At 32.4% G+C, this 14,646-nt stretch overlaps 2 protein-coding genes across 3 annotated transcripts; both read right to left on the bottom strand.

The window, feature by feature from the left end:
- Positions 1 to 5,324: 5,324 nt before the first annotated feature.
- LOC116337049 (larval cuticle protein A2B-like) lies at positions 5,325 to 6,379 on the bottom strand. The gene is made up of 4 exons (XM_031761340.1): positions 6,289 to 6,379; positions 6,131 to 6,217; positions 5,881 to 6,018; positions 5,325 to 5,814 (listed from the first exon to the last, which is right to left on the bottom strand). Exons 1-4 carry the CDS (start codon positions 6,301 to 6,303, stop codon positions 5,509 to 5,511), a joined length of 546 nt encoding a protein of 181 aa, XP_031617200.1. The 5' UTR covers positions 6,304 to 6,379; the 3' UTR covers positions 5,325 to 5,508.
- Positions 6,380 to 7,472: 1,093 nt separating this feature from the next.
- On the bottom strand, positions 7,473 to 14,176 carry LOC116336927 (tryptase-2-like). Of its 2 annotated transcripts, none has more exons than XM_031761164.1 (10): positions 13,565 to 14,176; positions 10,430 to 10,565; positions 9,555 to 9,679; positions 9,300 to 9,391; positions 9,073 to 9,218; positions 8,851 to 8,992; positions 8,412 to 8,541; positions 8,132 to 8,162; positions 7,947 to 8,031; positions 7,473 to 7,745 (listed from the first exon to the last, which is right to left on the bottom strand). In XM_031761164.1, exons 2-10 carry the CDS (start codon positions 10,503 to 10,505, stop codon positions 7,487 to 7,489), a joined length of 1,086 nt encoding a protein of 361 aa, XP_031617024.1. In that variant the 5' UTR covers positions 10,506 to 10,565; positions 13,565 to 14,176; the 3' UTR covers positions 7,473 to 7,486. The 2 variants fall into 2 exon arrangements, with proteins under 2 accessions (XP_031617024.1, XP_031617016.1); XM_031761156.1 differs by having other exon boundaries at positions 9,555 to 9,682; positions 13,565 to 14,175.
- Between the last annotated feature and the right edge of the window lie 470 nt (positions 14,177 to 14,646).

Genomic DNA, 14,646 nt, shown 5'->3' with positions numbered 1-14,646 from the left:
GAATGATTCACATTACTTTTGATGTTTTTCGTTTGTTCTTCAAATGGGTGTCACGATTAATTTGTTTCCACTGGACCATGAGCATTTGGGCGGTGGAATGGATTTGTTTACTACTTAAAGATTAGACCTTTTTATTTTGCTATTCAATAACTTCATATGGAAGGCTTTATCCAGCTAATTATTTTGGCGATACATTTTCGACACTCGTGGAACATATCCAAAGTAAGTTACCATTGTTAAATGAGCATTTTTACTTCATGCAATTAAAGAAATATGTAGGGGAAGACGGGATAAACCGACACATTCAAGGTATCTTGATAGTGACAACATAAATACAACATTTTCAGTATCACACGACAGCAACAAAAAATAGTTTTTGGTTACTCGTGCCAAATTCAAGACATGAAAATTCGAACTTACAATCTAAAGTACAGTAAAAGAAAAAAGTGCGTCGCTTTACCCGGTCTTCTCCTATATTTAGTAGAATGGCTGTATTCTCGATATTATATTTTTAAAGTACGAAAATTGTATATATTTTCAATAAGTAAAACCGTACCAACGTGACATATTTTTTTGTTACTATCGAGGTCAATTGAAGCGCGTGCATAAAATTATTCTACGAAATTTTTGGATCGTGCGATTTCTTTTTCGTTCATTCTTTACTTAAAAAAAAAATGAAACATGGTTTTTATTTTGCATTGATTCATTTAATTGTTTGTTCGTTTATTGATCAATGAAAAATTATTTGGAATTTATGAAAGACTTCGATTCAATTGAGGCACGAACTAGACTACTACTTTGAGCGTGAGCGCGACATTCAAAAATCAATCGATGCAACCAATAAATTGATTTATACAAAAGGTTTCATCGAATTTGGATTTGAAATTTACAAAGAATCGAAATATTTGTTGATGTTGCATATTAACCGTTCATACAAATGCACTTGTACATATTTTTTTTCACTTGGTATTTATTCTTTTGCATTACGCATGATGTTTTTTTAAAACAAGTTTCAGATTCCCATACAAATTCCTAGAAAAACGCCAGTTCCAAGGAAAATATTTTCCTGGATACATTTTTCAAAAAGAAAAATAAGTCATTTGTGGATTGAGCTCAGAGATCCGAAAGTATAGGTTTCAAGTTGATGGCTGCTACCGTGCTTGAGTTATGCGTGGTACAAACTTACCGAAAACCATTTTAAAACTTGATAATACATCAAGCAATATTCACAACAAGATTTTGTTTTCATTGATATGACGAATGATATGTTTAGAGCGTTCTCATTGACTGCATGTTGAAACAAACTCTCTTGATGATATATAATAATGGTTCGTCATACTGTGACCATAATATTGGCTTGAAAACTGAAAAGATAATGGAAACAATTGTGAAGAAATATTAATATTTCATTTTGGTTATTTTTTGTTTTCTTTCATTTTGCCTTTTTTGTTTTGCTATAAAAAATAAATTACAAAATCAAAACAGTAAAACATAGCAGCTGGGAGAAAATACAATCAACTCAAAAACCTACATCAAGGTGAAGAACGAGTGACGAAATCATTTGAAATAAAACGTTTCTGATATCAATTTTGCAACGAAAATAGTTTGTAGATAAGTTTTCCGTGGTTTGTGAATGAATAATTAATATATTTATTCACACATTCAAAAGGTTGCAGAAATATCTTTCTTTTTACTGTCAAATCAAACGCAAGGTAGCAATGTTACGAATGTGGAAATAAAAAGCTCAACTAGAGAAAAATGTCTTCCCATCTCTGCTGTAATGAATAAACTCATTCTGATTTGTATCTATTTGCAATGAAGTAATCCTTTACATTCGCAAATTGAATGCTTGCATCGAAATGCATCACATTGTAAAACGAATCAAAATTCGAAGTAAAAATAATTGTAATTTCTATTTAGAAAGTATGCAGTGAACAATATGCTGAAATCAATTGGTTCAGAGTTCTACATTCGGAACATTTCATTCCGAATTATATCATCGAATGACAGCACCTACCGGATTTAAATCAGAAATCCATATTATATGGTTTTATTCAAACAAATCTTTTGATGATAAATCAACATAACAAAAAAATCATGAGTGAAAGATTAAATCTAAAATGTTGGACCAAATAAATCATCAAAAATATTGGAAGACTTGACCATTTTTGAACTTGAACAATAATAAATATAATTTAATTTGTGGCGATTTATATATTTAAAAATGATAAATGAGTTGATGTACAGTGAAACATTGCACCCAAGAATTAAATATACAAATGAAAATAAAAGCAAGCTTGACCTTCACTGCCGCTGCGATTTTGGTTCGTTCCATGTGAGATAGAGCAGCAAAAAAACACACAACAGTAACAAACATAAAAGAATAGGCGTTTATGCACCGAGACTTTGTATGGTATATTGTTTGCGATTCTCTTAACCGTCTCTCTATCGTTTACATATTTTCCATTCCATTCAGAGACAATGTCAGCATCAGCCGTTCATAGCATCGGAGAATCAACGTAACAATTGTATTTACGCGTCGAATGTAAACTGTCCATTCGATGTTTGTTGGTGTGTTCATTCAGTGTAAAACCGTCTTGAGTTTCAAGTTACAAACACGCCTAAAACAATTACTTCACTCATTTTCCGTTAGCTAATATTTTTCTTATTCGAATAGCGGATCGCAAGTTAAAAAAAAAAAAACGTGGACCGTAAAGCGAAATGAGGAAATCAAGCTCTGATACAATCTTTTGTTACCAAAATCAACATAAAATCGAAGATACAAAAAACCAATGGTGTATTTGAATAGAAAAATATTATTATTATTTTTTGGTTAATAATCCGCAGATAGTACGATTAATAACTTAATTTTTATTTATTCAGAAAATACCTGACACTTACTTATAATTAAATTGCGTATGGCATGTATTTCTTTGATTTGTATGGATTTTTTTTGGCTTGTCTGCATTAGTATTTGACATTGAGTTGGATGGTGTGAAATGTGTGAAACTAAATCTGGAAAAGGTCTTTATATAAGTAGGAAAATTTTTTAACGCAAAATCGTCCATTATCAGGCATAAGTTCACGGTCGAATTCCGCTCCGGGTTTGGTTCTACTCACCTACTAACGCATGGAATGGACTTGATGCTGAAATTAATTTTACAATTTTCATTTGAACGACATTATTTAAAGAAGTAAAAAAACTACTTTTTTATCAAATTCCATTTACCGAAGTTATCGCTTGTCGATCATTGCTGGTGGTGGTAAATATCGTATGCCTACTCAGTCTTTCAAGATTGATAAATTCTTTTACTATACATTTATACTTTTTTAGTCCGGACTTTTTTCTGATAAAGATCGATTGGTTTTAGTTGTCGTGATGACTAAAAAAGGACGAGTCAAGAAAGAAAGAAATTTAAGATTGACGCCTTGTTGGAAGGTATATATCCTCTACACCATACAATTAAAATAAATGACAAAATCCAAGTCTATGTGGGAGAAACATCGTCATCCATTATGTTTCACTCTGTATATGCCGCTCAATGGTATACGTAGGACCTCAATATCTTCTAATTTGGTTCTACATGCACACACAGACACCAAATTTTTTTTTACATATCACCATAGATTTAGGTAGATGCAAAAGTGGATAGTTTTGCGTATGCGCTTAATATTAAGAAGAAATAAATGTAAATGCACGAATAAAACTTGAATATCTAATTATCTATTTTAACCCTCTATCTACTAAAAGTGCCGGCAGGTGTCACAAAATTCGCGGCCGTCGTAAATTTTTGTTTTCCTCAAAATGAAATGGAGGCCTGTAGTCAACTGTCATTTTGGTTCATTAGCGAACTCATTCTGGCGTTTCGTTTAGTTTGACAGATCAGTTTAGTGTGAAAATTCATAACTCGCAGGAAGAAAATTATTGTCTCCTACAAAAAAGCACACTGCTATAAGTGCCCTGAGGCACGATTCACCTTTTTTTACCTGCCAAAAGACGCAAATCACTTGGTGATGGTATTTTTTAGGTTTCTTACACCCTAAAGATACCAGAAAAATTCCCACCTATATTCCTCACTTTTAAAATTTTGACTGATAGAGGGTTAATTAATAATTATTTCGATGCAATTTTTTCTTCTTCGTTCCTTGTTTCTTTCTTTTCATTTTGGAGCACTCAGTTAAGTTTCACATTTCGTTTTACATACAACATATCAAGATATTAAGTTTTCAAAGCAGCCAACAGAAATTCGTGCTTTTTCGCCCAATTTTTTCATTCATTTGAATGAACCTTGCATCGGATGGTTAGGTCGTGGATGAAAATTTTATTTTCCTACAATGAATACACACACTGCGCTCGTTGCCATTGTTTATTTTTTTTTGTGGTTTATTGAATAAATTATACATGTCGTAATACCGCTACAATTGGCACACAGTAAAGAAAAGTGCCATGGATCTATTCGTCAGCCTGAATCATTTCTCATCAGAATAATTGTGACGTTTGCAATGAAATAACATGGTCTTTTGGCCATTGGAATAATAATGCCACACATATGAAAGTCAGAAATTGTACGTGTTGTAATATGTTAAAAATGACTTGCAAATACTTAAGTGTTTGGTTGCTGGTTACAGTTTTCTGTCGTCACACCGAATCTGACATCATTTTTCCAGCCCATTTTTTTGTTAAAAACATATTATAATATTGGAATTCGATTCAATATCGAAATTTAGACCTCTAATGCGATTGAAAACAAAAGAAAAAAAATAAACGCAACATGTGGTGTCCAATGTCATGAATTTACTGAACTGTGACGTTAAGATGGCACCATTCTTCGTTGGCCATTATTTGGTTGCTGTGAACATAGTGACGGCTAATGGGTTTTATGTGTGTTCTATTTTTCGGTCAAAGCGCATTTGTATGGGTAAATGATAATTCCACCGAGTGAGAATTTTCAAACAATTCAATTAAGATAAAATCAGTCAATGTCTATTACGGTCTATTGTCTTAGACAGTATACCATTTACTCACAGATCAAAATCTTATGTTTGGTTAAAACAATCGGAATACGTGATTGACAAAATGGATTCATGGTTTACATTGATCAGAGACGAAAATGATATGATGAATTTATTCTAGAGCACTTCTCACTGTATTTACGGCATTTTACGATGATAATTGACCAAATTTTTAGATAGATTTTGTCAAATTCACTGTTATTATTGATATCTTGATCTTGTTATGTTTTTTATCAGCTCATTTCTTCAAGCAATCAAAATAAATCCCATCGAAACAACTTATATTGGTAAAAAGAAAAACAATGCTCAAGTTGAATTAGCGGATACGGGGATATTCAAATTTATTACAGAAATGAATATACAAATTTATATTTGCTTTTTTTTATAAATTACTTCGATTTGGACGGACAGGTAATAATGTAAAGAAATAGAAATATATCCTTATGATGTGATCTTTGTGTGTATTTTTCTACAACAAAAAACAGGCATTCCAAATTACCAGAGTGATCCTTGGCCATTATATCCGTATGAAATGGAATTGTATGGTAAGAATTGATTGTTTGCTGTTTGTATGTATTCAACAGTGCTGGCTGGAGTTCGTTGCGATTGTTGTATTTGTTGTTGTAAATTTCCGTAGGCAACGAGTATGTTTCTATTCAATGGGCTGCGTTGTACGGCATACGATCTGGCGATGGCACGTGGTTGTGAAACCAAAATGGGCTGAGCAACACCATGAATTGAAAGTCCATTTTTACTCACGATCGCATTAAATCCACTGATGTCATTTGCCTCATAATCCACCTATGATTCACACACACATTTTTAAAGTGAGAGTGTAAAAAGATACTTAAATCAATTATTATTTACGGTACGAATCGAGCCATCAGGTTCAACGAGAGAATATTGCCCCTTGACAATGTCACCGTCACGTGTTTCCTGTTGTGACTTAACATCGCCGGTTAAATCATCCGATACGGCATAATTGTAGGTGTATGATGGATATGTCTAATGTATTTTATAATATGATTAATAAAATTAAAAATTATTTACAAGAATTTCAAAAACATAATCAATCAAAAACAGATAAAATTAATTCGACAGTTGTGACAATACGCACATTCACATATTCATCAAGGTTACGATTGGCAACCAAAAGTGGATTGGCCATCACGAATCCTACTACGAATCCAACGACAAATAAAACCTATTGTTGACGAAAAAGTAAAATTTTATAGAAATTACACTTTCGATTAAATAACACTATGTGTTTATTACTTTGATGAAATGCATTTTTGTAGATTGAGTTTTTTTTTTATTTCACTGTGAGTTTTTGAATATTTGTTGAGACTTAGTTGAAACTTGCAACTGAACTAATGTATTTTCAGATAATTCGGACGACTTTATATACAATTCTTGTCACGAGCTAATGTCTTTTCTAAAAGCCTTCGGTTTCGTTCTAAAATTTCATCTTACCTTCCAATTCCGTTACGCCAGATATTTTTGGGCAAATTAATGTAACCAGAACACAATGGACGCGCATAATGAACAATGAAAATTGTTCATATTATTTTTGCTAATTTACACCATTTTTGGTTTTAAATGATACAACAATCGCAATTTAATCAGTGAATATAGTATCAAATGTTAAACAAGCAGTAAACATGGTTGCATTCAAATAATACTCCCAATTCGACATGTTTCAGTTTTATTATATAATCGAGGTAATCTTCATTACAGTCGACGTTCGAAAATCTTAAGTCATTTGGTCATTTGTTATTCAGAGACTTTAGATTTGTGAATTCTTTAGATTTCTGCACGAACTATGTAAAATTGATAAGTAAAAAATGGCACGAAAAACCTACATTGTTGATGTTGTCACCAAAACAAATCAGTTCAAAAAATATAATATACTTAATTTTTTTTATGAAAATAATAAATTATGCTTCATTCCATGTGTTTTTTCAGAAGAATCTCAGCCCAGAAACGTCTTTAGTTTTCTAGAAGACTTTGATTTTCGAACGTCGGCTGTATTTGTATTTAAACAGTCGTCTGTCATTAAAGGAATTTCATTAGTTAAAAATGAGCAGTGAATGTTTACAGAATTCCATCTCATGGATTGCTTAACATGAATAAAGATAAAGAGATCGGTTAAGATAAAGTATTCAAAGCATCAATGCTTTTATTTAAATGAGTTGAAGTCAAGCTTTAACTACAGATGGCATTATAAAGCGATAGCTTTGAAAGCAACTGAAACGCTTCGAATTGCTTAACATTTCAAACGCGAAACCAGTGATACTCACCGGAATTTCATTTCAAATAATAATATTCTAGATAGAGAAAAACGGTTGGCAGCATATAACAATAGGGCAATAATTTATTTAAACAATATTAATTGGTGAACAACATTAAAATCTAAATTAAATTCTAAATAATAAATAAATTATTTTAGAAATAAAAACAAAATTGAAATGTCTTAATTTTGTGATATTGTTTTTTCTATCCATGACATGTAGTGGGAAATTCGAATGAACACATCGGGATGGTAACCCTTATTCGAACATCCTGACCCGAATGAGGTGATTCCCGCTAAGATGTAGGGACCATCCTTATGGAGTCGACAATTCAACGGTCCACCAGAGTCCCCAACACACGTTCCCCCTTTCCCATTTAACGCACCAGCGCACAAATGACCCTCATGTATATTTACATGTTCACCATAAACTTCTTGACATCTAATAAATCACATTTGGTCGATTAATCGCGATTAACGAAAGTTTTCAGTGCGATCTACATTGAAATTAATGTGCCCCGACAGTGATACGTGATTCATTTACTTGTGCGGTTTTTTTAAAACTTGTTTTTTCTCATTCTTTTTTTATTTTTATGACTGAAATGCACATATCACAGACGGACACACAAGAAATTAACCATACCTTTCATTATCGAAAATCAGCACTCTTGTTTTTATGAGTTTATCCGATAACTTTTCACCACCATCTTCGTAGCTCATTCCCCAACCTGTTGTAAATTGATTGAATTAGATTTCGATTTTCTTCGAATTTTTTTTTTATAAATTTATCATTCAAAGAACAATTGTAATGAAAATTGGTAATTTTACCTGTTGCATAACATTCGTGGTACGGTGGTTCCTTACATACGTTGAAATTTCGTATTTGGTGTATCAAGGAAAAAATTGAAATAGAGAGTGAGCGGAAGAGAGAAAGAGAGAGAGAGAAAAAATAATTAAAATGAGCTGAGTTGTCTTGAATTATAAACAAATTGCACACTTTTCTCTCTTTATATTATGCCGTGATTTTATCGACGATGTCTTCGATAAATGAATGAGCACGATCCGCATGATGAAGAGAAAGAAGATGAAAAATTGCGAGCTTACTTACCAATTTACTGTCCAAACCATCGTATAAACTGTCTGAACTTGAATACATTTTTTTCTCTTGATGCTTATCTTCATTATCAAAGCGCATAAATCTGTCATTTATTCGTCGTCTCCGAGCCGGTTGAATTTTTCTAAAAATAATACAAACGAAAAACAACATCGAAATAAACAATGCACAATAAAAACATTAAGACCGAGAATCTATTTACTTTCATCACAAAATTAAAACAATTGAAACTGTAAAGTTGATGTAAAATCATCTAAGCATAAGCATTTCTTTGTTTCGACTGTTTTCTTCATTCATTCAGTTCAAAAATTCATTTGACGGCTGACACATTTTCCCATTCGTTTTTTTTTTTTTTTCATTTTATATTAGATATATTTCTACTTTGATTTAATTTATTGTGGACACTGGGCATAGCATAGTAAAATAAACTTACTTGTTGATGCTGAATTTTCTATCTTCAATCACATTGTTAAAAAAATGTTCGTCGAGTAAATATGTAAATTGATTTTGTATTGGCAAGCAGATTTTATTGATAAATGTGTCCAATTTGACAGTTTCAGCTAACTTTAATAAAACTGGTTTTGTTGGTGGAAAAAGAGAGATAAACGATGAGGGTAATGAGTAATTGGTATGTGAGACTTGAGATGATACATACCGATGTCGTGATCATAATGTGAGTAATGATTGTGTGTGATGATTTTTTCGATTGAAATCCGTTGTTCATGGCCCGATTCAAAGTGTCGATTATTTTCACCTAAAACCGCTGTCCACAATGCCGGCAACGGCAAATTAAATATATCACTTCAGTGTCATGCGAAATGAGATAAACGATAATCGACGAATGAATATAATTATTTATAGATATTCTATCAAGAATATTACTTATTAATGCAATGTGCTGCAGAAATCACCCAAGAATTGTCAATAAGTACCCCACCACACCAATGACCGAGAAACCCGTAAATTGGATGTAGCTTGAAAATATAAAAAAAAAAATAAACAAATTAAAAAATCATTTCATGTTTGATTTTCCAAAATACTTTGCTCTTCTGTTTGCTGGGCCCAAATCAACAAATTTTTCATCCCCAATCTGGGAAATGTCACCTCCGATCATTTTTATGATTTCTCTACACTTACCACTTCTAATGAAACTTGCCAAGGAAATTCACCCTCGCTTGATGATGACCCACCAATTATTCTCGATGATCGACTACTATATAGATCGTAACGTGGCTCACGACGAAATATTTTCATTCCACAATCTGCTAAAAATGTATTGAGAATAAAAGTAGACTTGATATAGAAGACTGTAGGTTACTCACAGAAAAATTTGCGGATATTTTGAACCCAGAAATCGGTACAAAACCAAGCGAAATGATTTTTGGGTATAACTTAACCGAAAAATCGGTTGAGACTTAAAGTTTGAGAATTTTGATGAGACTTGAACACAGAACTGTCATTTTAAAACTCTGAAAGTACGTGAACACGGTAGAACGTACGATCACACGACTGTGTGCATCGCACACAATGCTTATATTTTCAATGTGCACGCACATTTACATAGAAGTTTGACATTTTAAATATTGGTTCTGAATTTTAAAAATTCAATTTTTCGGCAATTGTCAAACTTCTATGTAAATGTGCGTGCACATTGAAAATATGAACATTGTGTGCGATGTCGTGTGAGCGTACATACTACCGTGTTCACGTACTTTCAGAGTTTTAAAATGACAGCTCTGTGTTTAAGTCTCATCAAAATTCTCAAACTTTAAGTCTCAGCCGATTTTTCGGTTGAGTTATACCCAAAAATCATTCCGCTGGGTTTTGTACCGATTTCTGGGTTGAAAATATCCGTAAATTTTTCTGTGAGTAATAGAAAACACCCTATATCATTTTCAAACATATTTTGATAAGTCGCCAACGTGAAAATATGCTCAACAAACAATATGTTTGGCGGATAAAGTAAAATGTTCGTTTTTTTTTGCTTAAAAGAAAGTAAATGTTTGTCTTACCTTTGTTTTGTCTTTCTGCTTTTGATAAACCCTTGTACGCCAAAATAATTGAATATAAAACTAAAAAAGTCATCATCAGACCGTATCATAATGAAGACGAATTTAAATGGAAGAATTTAATCTCATTGATTGTTTTCTGCAATGAAAGTTTCCACATTTATAAAATATCTATATACAATTGAACTTTGGAAAAGTTAATTAAAATATTCCTAGGGTGATTAGTACCCTGCATGGCCTGCATATTAATAATTTCATACAAATGCGATTCATGTTGCACTAGAGCGTCAAATTTATGGGAAGTTTTAAAATCAAAAACTACTGAAACGACTGAACTTAGCCAATTGCTATGTTATCATTTTTTGAAATTCTGTGATGGTAACTGATTTCAAAATGTTGCCAAATTCCACTTAGATATTTTATTTTTGTTCAAGTGATTCATAATGAATAGAAAACGATATCAAACCGGGGGCTTTCCGACCACACATCAATCCTGGCGAAAGGCCTTCTAAATTAGGATTTTGCAAATTTCATGGAGTATGAGTCGACTTTCCATCACACTGAGGTGGATTTCGAACAATTGTCCGCCGTGAATCATCAGGCAATAGTTGAATATTGTTTTTCGTTTGTATCAAGTCTTTACACAAATGCTGTAAACATTAAAAACATAGCCATTCGATGTAAAAACCTTCACACACTCATAAAAGGATACAAGAAGCTTACTATTCAAAGCAGGGGCGCAAAATTCGCCCAACTTTTTCAAAAATTGACTTCTCTGAGAATCGGTTCTACTATATCTATCTAGAGATATAAATGCAGTCAAAATGTTTAAAAAAAAAATCAAAATGATTGCAATGTTATTTATAATTCAGATCGGCGATTTATTGAAAATAAAAAAAGCAGATTATATACGAAGGCAGAATGTATATCAAAGATACACTTTGTGGAAAAAAAATTAATATCCATTTTGAGTGCATGTTGATATCGATAAACAACCTCAGGCAGACGTTATGAACACATTTGTGCAATGTATTTGCCATATCATTAATACTTGTGATTGCGCTTACGTGTGCGTGTATATGTGGGCTTTTCATTCCCAATTCGAAATCGCTACATAAATGAAGTTTACAGTTTTTGTGACGACACCATAAATGGAAATCGTGTCTATATATCGTTTTGCCACCAATGTTGGAAACCGTTTTGATTGTGCAAAAAAAAAAAAAATAGTCTGTCCACATGCGCAAATTGAAAAGAAGAAAAAAAATGCTCGGAAGCATGAAATCTCACTTTCGTTTTTTCCGATGAACCTCTCTCATGTAAAATATTTTTTTCTCTCCATTCGATGTAAACACATAATTCTCATAGCAAGTGCGCTGTCAGAAAGAAACATGAACTGAAACAAGATATACTATAGTTTGATACATCTCACATGCCATCATGTGGCTAAGCATGATCCCATTTAAAATATCAACTTTTAAACAGACCACTAATGTGCGCTTCAGCAAAACGAATGAAGAAAAAAAAAGTGAATGCAAAAAAAAACACGAAATTTATGGCCATATACATTTAAAACATATATTTGGTGCATGGTAATCGGCCGAACGGCGGTGAAAGATGAAATAAAGGAAAAGAAGACAAGGCATATGCGATCGCATTAAAAAAAATAAATGACTAAAAAATTATGTTATGAGTACAATTTTATGGCGTGAATTTATTAATGGTCAATAATTTTCAATAATTATAGTAATTTACGTGATCTTTAGTATTATTTGATGTATGACGGTGCATTGTCTTTATTTCACTTTTGATACAATTAGTTTCAATCTTTTTTTTGTTTCTTTGTACTTTCTACATAAGGGTCAACACCTGTCAAAAATTTTCAAAGAAGAAACAATTATTGTTTAAATGTTTCAAATGTATGTATATGTATGCGAACAATTATGAAAAAAAATTAACTTTTGTTTTCAACAATGTCTTGTCCAATTATAAGCTCTTACTTTCTATAGGAAATGCTTTCTTTCCATATAAAATTCATATTGTTCACAAAATGAAAGATTTTTTTAAAAACGTTTTGAAGACTCCCCGAATTACGTTCACCGTATAGATAGAGAAAAAACGACATTTCAAGAAGATATATATTGTTTGATAAGCTTTTAAATCAAATTGTTCTGTTCTATATCATCTATTGTGCCCACTTGAAAATGAAGTAAAATATGATAAATATTCACACACATTTTTATCTCAAGCAATTATTTTTTACTATATATACAATATATTTCCATATGCTTTGCGTGACATTGGCTTTTTCTGTATCACTTTTTCCACCTTTATCTTTCTTTAGTTTTAAAAGTGCAACACGAAATGTGTCGACGATTTAGTTTATGTGTGTTGACTTAGTGATGTACTTTAATCACACAAATTGATGTGACAAAACACATGATCCCGGCTGAAACACAATGAGAAAAATAAGAGATTGTCTGTAACGATGTTTCTTTTTTTTCTTATTCTTTTTGAGTATCACACATTGACCAGAATATAAAATATCTAAGATAAGAAATCGACCATCTTCACAGTTGATCAAAATGACGAAACTATGAAAGAGAAACTTGGTGCATTTTTTTTTTTATTTTCACTTTTCAATCTCGATAAACGAAATTATTTTTTCTTGTTTTTCTGCACAAATAACAAGACCTAGAATCGAGCCACCGATAAATATATCTCCAAATTGATTCAATTCATTTCATTGGTCATCTAATTTACATTCCATTATTATGAGTTGTTGCCGTTTGAAAAGAGAAGATATGAAATGATTCGCCAATTTTTAGTGACAAAGAGAAGAAAAAAAACCGTTGACATTTATCGCTTTCAATTAGCCAATATTTTCTTTTCACTATGACGGCAATTTTCTCGACTCGATTTTAAAGAACCGGGTAGACAAGCAATGGCAGTGCTTAAGTGTGTGCACACGTACAAAACTGTATAAAAGTCCATTTTAGTCATTTGTTGTGATTAATGAATCACGTTATTTTTTTTTCTTCTCTCTCTCTCTCTCTGCCCGCTGCAACAAACTCAATCAACTTGAATTGCATCGAATGCCTAGCAGTGTGTAATAGACGTGCGATTAATTGAAATGCGTACCATGTATCGTAATATCTTATTGATCAATAATCATCGATCGACACACTAATCACTCCATTAGATATTCTGCTCTCTTGCACTGTCTCCGTAGCTTTCAGCTTTTTATTGAATGGTGTTCGCGTTTTGTATATCTTGGATGTTTTAACGGATTATGATGTTGATGATGAAAACGATGGAAGCTTTGACAAGTGTTTACCACACGGCACCGAATATGTTTTTCGTTTTAATTTTTTTTTTCGGTTCACAATTATTTTATTTTTTTTCACTTTTTTGAATGGAAGTGTCTCTGGGATTCCAGATAAAATGAATACACAATATTTTATGCGCGAACAAGCACACGTTTTGACAATGTTCACGATTTTAAGCCACAAGACAAACTATTCTCATTTATCGACGACGAATAGACCGATGGACCAGCAGCGATGCCAACTCTACTTCTCTTCTTGCATTACTCTCTCTGTTGCTTTATTTGAATGATCTCCCACTTTACGTCGCTTCTAGTGACGACCGCAAGCACAGTCGACAAGCCACTCTATGCATAAGCCTCGTGCCAAACCGAAACAACATCGAATCTCGGCACGCCGCAGTTACAATGAAGTACAAGAAAATTTAAGGCAAACCAAATCATTTATTGTATTTAGTTTTTCAGTGAAATCAAATTGATCCGAATGGAAGGAAAGGGACACGGACACAGGCGAAAAGTCATTTTATACGACACAAAATGTAACATACACACGGTTCAGTCACTGATTGATGAATTTAAAGAGGAAACACAAGAAAAAAAAACGGCTTTGTGTTTTTGAGTTTCCATCCGATTTGTAAAACTTGACTTCTCTTAATCAACATTGACAAATGGTGTTTATGGCATTGGCAAGAGCGCCACCCTACATTGTAGTGAAAGTATCGTTGAATGATCGATTTTGTTTTATTCAAATGCCAAATGAAATATATATTCCGCACAGATGCTTTGCAGCCGGCAATTTTTTTTTAAATCTGTGATTTGATACTAATTAAACGAGCGATCGTAAACTAAATTCATAACTGTATAAAAATCCGAAGAAATTTAAGGTTCCTTTTTTAAA

The sequence above is a fragment of the Contarinia nasturtii genome, unplaced genomic scaffold (genome assembly GCF_009176525.2).
Source record: "Contarinia nasturtii isolate CC-2019 unplaced genomic scaffold, AAFC_CNas_1.1 Cnas_scaffold_78, whole genome shotgun sequence".
Lineage (NCBI taxonomy): Eukaryota > Metazoa > Arthropoda > Insecta > Diptera > Cecidomyiidae > Contarinia > Contarinia nasturtii.
The sequence above is the reverse complement of the archived record's forward strand: the minus strand, read 5'-3'. Positions and strand labels throughout refer to the sequence as shown.